At 51.5% G+C, this 10,021-nt stretch overlaps 1 protein-coding gene across 1 annotated transcript; it reads right to left on the bottom strand.

Annotated features, from left to right (window-relative positions):
* Window positions 1–1,660: 1,660 nt before the first annotated feature.
* On the bottom strand, window positions 1,661–9,862 carry LOC104472250 (cytochrome b-c1 complex subunit 1, mitochondrial; the record flags this gene model as incomplete). The annotated part of the gene is given in 12 exon segments (XM_010087838.1): window positions 1,661–1,746; window positions 2,589–2,664; window positions 3,207–3,295; window positions 3,781–3,866; window positions 4,830–4,990; window positions 5,730–5,873; window positions 6,283–6,398; window positions 6,547–6,626; window positions 6,987–7,185; window positions 8,009–8,138; window positions 9,123–9,209; window positions 9,676–9,862. Coding segments are annotated over 12 exon segments (1,420 nt in total), but the record flags the coding sequence as incomplete, so codon positions are not given.
* Window positions 9,863–10,021: the final 159 nt, after the last annotated feature.

The following is a 10,021-nucleotide window of genomic DNA, read 5'->3' as shown; positions in this document are numbered from 1 at the left end:
GAAAACCTGTAGGAAAGAAACGCTGAAGCAAGGGGGTGCATCCCCCTTTCCTCATATTTCTCACCGACTGCAGAGCGCCCTGGAAGCTCACCTGGGGGAATAAATATATAGCCAGGGAAGACAAGAAAGGATTGCAGTCTGATTGCAGTCACAAAACCAAGACAGAATCATTTACTGGTTCTACAAGGCTTGAGGCGTAAGTGAGCTTGTTCGGTTTTCCAGCCCTCGGTGCACTTGGAACGAGCCAGAGCTTGTGACGATAGTTAAACCCAAATTGCATCAGGAACATTTAACAGTTTCAAACTTGCCTAGTATACGCAATGAGTTCAGGCACACCGGCTCTCTCATCAAGAATCTGGATTCAGCACAAATTATTTAGCACACTGGATTAGTCTCAAGCGTAATGACTAACTCCTAGCAACTTTTACACTATTTTTAAATCCCGCTTGTCAGGGCAGCACCTGGAAATTAAATGAGAATCCCAGAGAGATCTATCCCAAAGCCAAGAATTAAGCAGGAGAAGCCCGTAGCCCCCAGGGTGGCTGTGACAGGCTGGTGCCACCTGCTGGGAAGCCTTTCTCCAGCCCCCTTGCTCAGTTTCATCCTTTCTGTTCCGAGGCAAGACAAGGGACCAACAACCAGATTAGCACCACATAAAGCAGGAAGGGCTGGATGGCTTTTTCAGCTCTTCAGACCTAGAAATTATCTTCCAGCTATAGGGCAGGTCACGCTGTACCTCAGTCAGCAGCTCCCCAGCAGAGCTGAGGCTGCACAGATGGAGGCTCCTCTGCAAGAGGAACCTGTAGACCCACACCAACGTACTCCAGAACAATCTCTGCTCATTACTGAGCTGGTTTACAGACAAACAAGGAGCTGAGGACACATCCCCACGTAGGCAAAGAGGATTGTCCAGCAGCAGCTCCAGCTCCTCACACATCCTGACCCTGCTAGAGACAACCGGCTCGGTTGTACCGAGGCAGCACCAGGCAAGGCCAAGCCCATCAATAGGTGGTGGGAACTCAGCTGACCAGTTTGGCTGTAACTGGTTAGGGGAAGGGGCTGCACAAACCACCCCCACTGTGGAGGCGACCGCTCCAACAAGAGGGTTACAAACAGCCAGGCCAGAAACACCATCGCCACACCCCAGGGGACAGGTGGAGAACCAACCTTCCAGAGATGCGTTTTGATCTTCTCCTCGAGGAGCAGCAGAGCACAGGGGTCCCCTCAGACACAAACAGCACCGCTACAGCCCGGGTTTGACCATGCTGCTGCCCGCAGAGCAGGGCGCCCTGGAAATAGCTGGAGCCACCCCGGCAGCCTCCTACCAGTGTAGAGACTTCCTTCAGACAGCCTGAAGATGAGACTCCGAACCAGGACACTGCCAGCTCAGGACAGGAGGCAGTTCTGCAGACAGACACACGGATGAGATTCTAGCATGAGCCCTGACAAACCAAGACTCACTGGTCCAGTATCTCACCAATTTGGCAAGAATAATAATGTCTACACACACGACCCAGCAGAACCAACTCCATACAGGACATATTTATTTTTATACATTTAACAGCAAGAAGAGAGCCATTTCATTGTGACTCATCTTGCCCCTGGTGCACAAGATGTTCAGAGGAAGAGGGAACGTCTCACAGTCCACAGCTCCACTATTTCCAACCTGCAGGGACACCTCCTAGAAACGGATCCAGTACATAGAACTGCGGAGACGGTTGTAATCCAGGAGCTGTTCGATGGGACCTGAGTGAACAGAAGAAGAGTCAGTCACTGGAGATGTTGTTAATCCCTGTGCAGCATCCTGTGGTCTGAAAGCAGGTGGTGGCAGAGCAGACTGCTCACAATCCAGAGCAGCTACGCACAAAACCAGGCACCTACAGCTCCAACCTCCACCAGGAAAACCAGCAGATACCCCCTCCTGACACAGAAACCATGGCTTGTCTCCTCAGAACAAGCTGTTTCCCCACACTGCTCAGGCCAGCTCCACACATGTATGACACGCGGAGAGCCACTGAGTCAGAGATTTTGACTAGTTCATTTCAACGTATGATGAAAACCCTCTTTTCCAAGCTGCTCCGCTTTGAAGGCCAGAGGAAACACCTGCATGGAGGGGGGGAACCCACAACACGCAGGAAGGAGGCAGCAGAGCGGAGCTGAGCTGCTCAGGCAGGTTTTCCGAGAGGAATTTGTCCTTGGCCAGACAGACATGCCAGAGCAGCACAAGAGAACCAGGTCCCTTCACTTCCCTTACATAAACCACCATGACCCCAGGGTAAGGACACCTGGCAGACGCTGCTGCGCCCGCACCCAGCTCTGGGACTCCCAATCTTAGTCACAGCTCTGCAGCAAGCGGAGAGGTGGGAGGACAGCCAGCAGCTTGCTGCCACTGCACCTCCGTCACCCGCAGCTTTGATCTCCTGGCAAACGTGCCTTGGCACATCCAACGTGCAGGGGGAAGAGGATAGCAGCAGAGAACCAGAGTGGTCAGGAGGCCAGAACAGAAGCGCCTGCAGCTCACTTCCACTCGCCTCTTGAGCCCTTCCTGGTTTTGAGCTACCATGTACTAATTGCCACGTACTACTTACCAACGGCTGCGATTGCTGGGCATTTGTCATAAATGTATTTACTGCAGACCTCTCTCACCATTCTTGCATCAACGGCCTAATAAATATTAAACAAGCAATTAATGACCCTTCTAGCAGACCTGCACTTCTCAAAGTTGGAAGTCACTGCTGCCATTACATATCAAGGTTGTTACACAGATACTGTCAGACCCTTGGGGGCCATCTGCACCAACTGTCCAGCTCTTGTCTGCGAGGATGGCTCACGTCCCACACAGCACGCTCTTCTGAGGGTACAGAAGACATGGCAGTCCAAAATCTGAAAGCCCTCCAAGGGATACAGTGGCTGCAGAGGTACACAAACTAGATGCTTGCCACCCCTAGGGAAACCGTTAACAGAATTTCAAGTTACGCTACTTAACCCAGGTATGTGCCCCCTGAATCCAACCACGGAGACACAGGATACTCCGAGTCTGTAGCAGAGATTCTGACATATTTCTATCAGTGTCAGTGAGCTGACCGCCTGCACTCCAGGCAGCTTGACTAAGGGATAAGTAACTTCACGTTACTGCTGCAAACTAAGGCTGGAAAATGCTGACACCAACCACGCTCAGGTATCCCACCAAAACCACAGATACCTACAGCAATCCGGGCATCCCACTCCTCCAGAGGGATACGGCGGCCGTACTTTAAGAGATGGCTTCCAATATTCTCACACACTGGTGTGGTGCCTAGATGGTGAAGATACCACATGGTCAGCACAGCAGAAAGCCTTCCAGAGCCGCAGCCTGATGATCAGCCACAGCAGACAGAAGCTACTCTAGCCATGAAACAGCGTCTGATGAAGTACCAGTTGTAGTTACCACCCTGAGCAGCTCCGGCAGGAGTTCAGCAATACAATGATTGTGTCACCAGGCTGCAAAGTGTTACAGCCCAGGCAGAGCAGTGTGAGGGCCTCAGTTCTAACTTCACCAGGGAGCGTGTTACTCACAACAGAACGACAAGTTTAGGAGTCAGAGCTAGCCTGGAGCACAGCAGGCCAGGGCGAGCTGCTTTGACAGGATGGCAGGAGGAACGCAGAGCGGGGAAAAGGGAGTTCTGCCCAGTGCCTGCCAGCAGTTCTGCAATGTCTAGCAAAGATCCTGCCCCCCAGGAGAGACCTAACCAGTAACCCTCTGAAAGCTGCACAGTGGCCAATCCATAAACCAGAACATACCGTCCAGCTGAGCCACCATGGCATTTCGGAGATAGTTCTTGGCTCTCTTCACCTCTGACTCTGTGGTACTAGTGCACAGACGCATCCTAGAGAGGATATGGAAAGACCAAAGCTCTTAAAAGATGTTTGTCTGCTCAGACAGAAAGTGAACACCTCTCTTTCCCAAGCCTCTGCAGAAATAAGCTATCAGCAGCAGCACTTGTCGTGCAGGCGGGAGATTCATTCCTGGTCACCACAGGGCAGCTAAGAACCAGGGGACACTGAACAGCAGGAGGTGAGAGAAAGGGCTCAAGCTCCCAGGCAGGGGACATCGGCCAGCAGGTCACACGCTGAGTTACACTCACAAAGGTCTCAGCAGCCCTGGTGCTGGCTCTAGCGTCTGTGGACGCTCTCACAAGGGAAGGTACCACGCATGGCAAGCTGCTATGGAAACTGATGCTGAAAGAACAAGACAGTTCTACAGAGTCTGTTCGGATTCCAGCTGCGAAATCCCTCCTCCCCTGCCAACTGCAACGTCTCCAGGGCAAGGGCTAACTCCGTCTGCTCCGCACACAGCACGGCTCAGCTCTGAACCTCAGATGCAGCCTCGAACCGTTAGCAGGATAGACGTGTACACAATGAGACAAAGCCCCCAAACGCTGGCATGGCTCCAGCAGTGGGGCATTTATCAGCCACAACACAACAGCCTGAAAGGCAGGAACTCTGCCTGCTTCGCTCAAGCTTAACAGAACGATGGAGATATGCCTCTCGGGCACCCAGGAAAGCCTTGTCTCTATGGCATGATCTCACTTGTACACTAAAAAAACAAAGCCTCAGTGCTACCACTTGGAAGCATGAATGAAAGCCCTGCGGGATTAAAATAGCTCCTCAAAAGCCACATCCCAAGACGTTTGCAGAAACCACTCACAGGATCACTTAACCAGAATATGAGTTACCAAGAAGGTCATAAGGAGACACAGCTCTCTGAAGACTTAGTATGTTCCCCACCAGCTCAGTCTCCCATGAGAGGGTCAGGTCTTAACAGGAACTTTTGCCAAAGTTGTACTTACCACTCCCCCTGAGCACAAAACATCATATCATCGACGGACAGACGATCGCAAACAAAATGGAAACCAAAGAGGCCGGTATCAGAGTAAGAGGTGTTGAACGTCTGGAAACTGTGGCAGAGATTGTGCTCCACAGCAAGCGTAGCCAGCCTGCTGGACTGATTCTGGAAAGAAGGAGAGATCCTCAGCCATGCAGTCTTACAGCTGCCTCACGGCTCAAATTCTTTCCAACTGAGCTGTTTTCACAAAGACCACAGACAAGACAGAGTGGAACACTTTGCTGAAGGAGAGCTTAATTTAGGTTCTTCATGTGGTCAACAGATGAGATTTGCTGGTGGAAAAGCCACAGACAATGGCCTAAGAGCCCATCCAGCAAAACCACTTCCTTTGCCAGCTGCAGAAGAGGAGCTGGTATGCATAGCGCCGGAGGAGTGGGAGAAAATGGGAAGTGCAAGGTCTCCCAGTAGCAGGGGTTAGCACAGTCACGCAGGCCAGACAGACTTCAGACATGAATGGATGTAACATGAGGGTTTCAAATAAGTTCCACCTGCTTTGCTGTTGTAAGACAAGCTTGCACCATAAGACTACAGACTGCTCTGCTGCCATCACTGCCCCCACTGAGTGGTTAGTTTGTGAGGGTAGGAATAAGCTGCTGAGAATTAAGCAGCTAAACCTCTTCCAAACTTAGCAGAGAAGGCTCAGTTCATCTCCCAGCATCACCTCTCAAGAACAGCCCTGGATTAGATTTGATTACACTTCTATCCTACCTTCCAGATTCCTGACCACCTCACAGTTGGAAGCCAACCGCAGCAGCCCCCCCTAAAGCACATTTGGCCAGTGTCTCCATAATAGTTCATATTAGAAGGCACCAGGCTCTCCCTATCGCGCTGACAAACCTCTCACCTTGCCACCTCCAAACGTGCGGTCATAGCGTCCCATAATAGCATTAGCCACGTTGAGGACAATGTTGTCTGGATCAGCCCACCCTGGTCCCTCCACGGCAAGAGCAATGTGGGCAAAGGGCAGACCATCATCTCTGGCACGGATCTAGAAAATCATCAAGGAGTCGGGGGAGAAGGGCATGAGCACTGTGGCTTTGTCTCAATGCCAGGCTGACAAATCGGGGGATTTGATATTATCCCAGTGAAATGAAATAGGCTCAGGCACTACTAAGCACAAACCAGCTGCTCCAATGTGAGTTTTCCAGCAGATGATGTGAGGAAGAGCCTCACACTCCTAACAGATTTGGGTCCCATCGAAAAGCCAACACATTGTGGCAATAAGCCCCGAGAAGAGAAGATGGGGGCACTACCGAGATGCTGCATCATCAGCTTCTCTGAGATATACAAACAGATTTTTCCTCTCTCCTCTTTCAGAAGCAGCCACAACTGGTTTCACGTTCATTCAACAGTCTGGCAACAGCTGCTTGTTTTGCTCAGGACCAAACCAACTTTACCTCACTCCCTGTGAAGCGACAGCACGGGAGGGCAGGTACAGCATCTTCTTTGTATGCAAAAGGCACTCCACTGAAGTGTTGCTTGGCTGCATCTACCAGCTCTTTGTGGGAAATACCTGGCCATGGGAAAGAGAAAGATCAACACTCTTAAACAGCTTAATATAAAATGGTATGATTTTGTTAAATTAGAGATGCGTGACAGGGGCTTGATCACCAGCTTGCGAATATCCAGTCTTCCCAGAATCACAGGGATCTAGAACTTACCTCCAGCAGCTGCCAGGACCATACGAGGTGCCTTGAAGTAAGTATCAACGTATGAAGCCAGATCTGCTCGAGTCATGTGCCTGGAAAGAACACAGAGAGGCAGTGTATCAGTACATAGGGATGTGCATGCTTCAGGCCACTGCTTTAACGAGGAACCCGAGCTCTTAATTTCTCCACCAGCGTCAAACTGACAAATACGGGAGAAGCTCCAACCTGGGCCTACCAACCTCACGTCTTGCGTGAGCGGGATCTAGAGAAGAATGTGCACAGCATTGCGCTCTCACCAGCACCAGCAGGGAAAACACAGTCCAGACACAACGAGAAGCCCGCGGGAACAGATCACCTCTGCGTACAGACCAGCCTCCTTGTGCAGTCACCACTGCTGAGAAGCAGCAGCCGGGCACCCCAAGGCTGTTTACCGCACCCAGCCTGCTGCTCACTTGATGTTCTCTGTGGTCCCCTCGACAGTGCGGGCCAGCGGGGTCCCCTGGTACGCAGTGGCATGCAGGTAATCAAAGGTGACATCTGTCAAGTTGCTGTCAAGTTCTTTCAACTCCTGCAGGATGACGCCACGTTCCTTCTCAATCTCAGACTCCTCCAGCGCACAGTTCTGCACAATGTCGCCCAGGAGCTCTACAACTGCAACATATTTCCCATGTTAGCAATCCCGCTGCCTCACTGCCACCCAGAGCTGCTGAAAGGAGAAGAGATACACAGGGAGCAGGGTCACTGTGAGGGGAGCAAGCAGCAAACCATGCTGGGGAGTGGATGCGAGGCAACAGAGATGAGTGCTGCCCACTCCCACGGCCTCAGAGAGCAACAAGCAACAGCTCGAGCATGACAGCCCCAAGACAGCTTGCCAAGCATCCCTGTCAGCTCATCACCGCCAGCGGAGAGCGGGCAACAGCTGCAGAAGGTGAAGCACGTCAGAAGCAGGGTCCTGGGTTGCAGAAACACGCTGAATGCTTACAGCGAGCTTGTGACATCTACAGCACAGCCCACGTCTACAGCAGGGCCCAAAGCTCTGGCTCAAATCACTGCCTCTGGACAAAACCAGCCCAAAGAGCAGCCTGCACGTGGGAGTACAGAGCACGAGGAACACTCACAAAAGCTGCACTGAGCGCTCCTGACACAGCAGCTGTTGCTGGCCTCAGCTTCTCGGCTCCATAAAAACAACCACAGACTGCTTTAACTGCCCTCTCCCTCCTGGCAACAGAGTGCAGCCTGACGTAACAGGAGCTTTGCAAAGACGGTTTTAGGAACACTAAACTTGCAGCCTGGAAGCACCATGTCATGGCAGTGCTCCCTTCAGCTACCAACTAGAACCTCCAGTTTACTGCTCAGCCACAACTGCACTCCCTGCTCTGTTGGTAGAAAGGATGCTGGTGGGAGAGAAACACACGCACATGTGCTTGCTTCATCCTTAACCTCCGAATGAAACTCTGCCCACTGGCCACCCTACCTTTGGGCATGTCCTTGGACAAGGCTTTTATGTAATAGGCGGTCTGCTCGCGCGAGGTGTACCCGCTCAGGTGAGCACCCATGCTCTCCACCTCCTTCTCAAAGGCAGTGCCAGGACGCTTCTTTGTGCCCTGAAGAAAACAGATAAACAATTAGGAAATGAACAGATTTCCCTTTAAGGCAGAACAAAAGCCAGGAAAAGAACAATAAAGACCTAAAACAATAAAACCTGCCCCACGATTCATAAAAGCAGAAAGCAAGAGATTTAAACCTTGGCTTGTTTACTCTAGCTACAGGATGGTCGAGGTGTATTTTGGAAGACCAGTAAAAACCCATGAGGGAGGGAGAAGACCTACACTAAGGGACAACAGTGGCTGAAGATCACATCAGTTGCAGTAAACCAAGAACAAGCCTAAACCACAAATAAGCATGTTTCCAGCTATCCAAGCAGCAATATCCAGAAAAAGCCAGAAGAGGAGCAGAAAACTACTTCTAACGCAGAGTTCATCGCTTAAGGAGCAAGCCAGATGTTGCAGCTGCCAGTGACAGCACAGCCTGGACTCAAGGCAGCAAGTCCCAGGCTTAGACACCTTTTGCCCTAGGGCTGTTCAGCACACACATTAGAAAAGCAAGAGCTATAGCCTCTAAACTTTGCTGGTTCGCTGAGAAAACCAAAGAAAAATGAATGGCTAGAGGGCATCCTGCTTTGAGCTCTGCCTGCCAACCTGAAGGAACATGCTGCATAACACAGCCCTGTACGTGCACTGCACAGCAGCTGGGATAGTCACAGACTGGAACCACAGCCTCAGAGGCTCCAGCTCACTTGTGACTTACAACTTATTTTCCTTTAAGAGAAGAAATACCAACTAGAAAATAAGAGTTGCCTTAATTCATGCGTGCTTGCAAGCTGCCTTATATTCAAACAAAGAGCACCACAGAAGCTAGGTGCTTTTTGAAGTTTATTTTCAGACTATGTGCAAAGCCTCTGGGACTTGGGTGACCTCATTTACACTCTCTTTTAACACCTACAGCCTACAAAGTGAGAGCACAATATATAGCCGAGTACTTAGAACATCTCTCCGTGCAGTCCTGTCAGACCTAGCACACCTCCTTACCTTGAAGGCCAGATGCTCCAGGAAGTAACCAGCCCCATTGTTCTTCTCGTTTTCGTGGCGGCTGCCCACCCCGATCCACACGCCCACCTAACAGCAAAAGCATCAGGTACACGCATTAGAAAATAAATCAAACAGCGTGCTCAAGCCTCACACCTCAAATATAACAGCAGGAACAGGAAGTATCCTCCACAAGCACTGCACGAGTAGCACCAGAATAAGAACAAGCATCAGCAACTGCCTGTTGTTCCCATTGTGGCTTTTTACTCAGCAGCTTCAACAAAGCCTTTCCCAGAGATATAACTACAATTGGTCACTTACTGCTTACACAAAAACCATGAGGCTGAGAAAACTCGCAGAGCACAAAACCTTGACTAAAGGCTTACCCAAAGCCAGGCTAGGCTTTCTGCTGCTGTGATGTTCATCTGACCAATTAACAGAGAGAAGAGGCAACACTGCCAAAAGCTTCAGTCCAAGCAGGGGTTGTCACTTTTGGCAGGCCAGTGCCAGCCCAGGCAAGGCTGACTGCTCAGATCAGCCACTATCCTGAACTTACCGTACACGTTGGCTGGCTGGACTCCTCGGAAGCTACGCGGAGACCGTTGTCCAGAGTGGTCACCTGGGTCTCGGGGATATTCTGGAGTGTCTGGGCGTAGGTGGCAGCACCTCGGCTCCTTGGCAAAGTCAATAAAGCTGCCTAAAGAAAACCAAAAACCTCCCATCGCCCCTGCACGGCAGCTCCCCTGCGCAGGGCAGGCCCAGGGCCGGGCCCAGAGCTGACGGAAGCCGGGCCAGCCGAGCTCCTTCCCGGTTATCCCGGGGAGCTCCTCCCGCACGCTGCCGGTTCACCGAGGGGCTGGGACCCCCCAGCGAAGGCTCCGTGACCCGGCCAAGCCCCGGGG

This window comes from Pterocles gutturalis, unplaced genomic scaffold (assembly GCF_000699245.1).
Source record: "Pterocles gutturalis isolate BGI_N339 unplaced genomic scaffold, ASM69924v1 scaffold34821, whole genome shotgun sequence".
Lineage (NCBI taxonomy): Eukaryota > Metazoa > Chordata > Aves > Pterocliformes > Pteroclidae > Pterocles > Pterocles gutturalis.
Note: the sequence above shows the minus strand (reverse complement) of the source record. Positions and strands in the feature narration are given on the sequence as shown.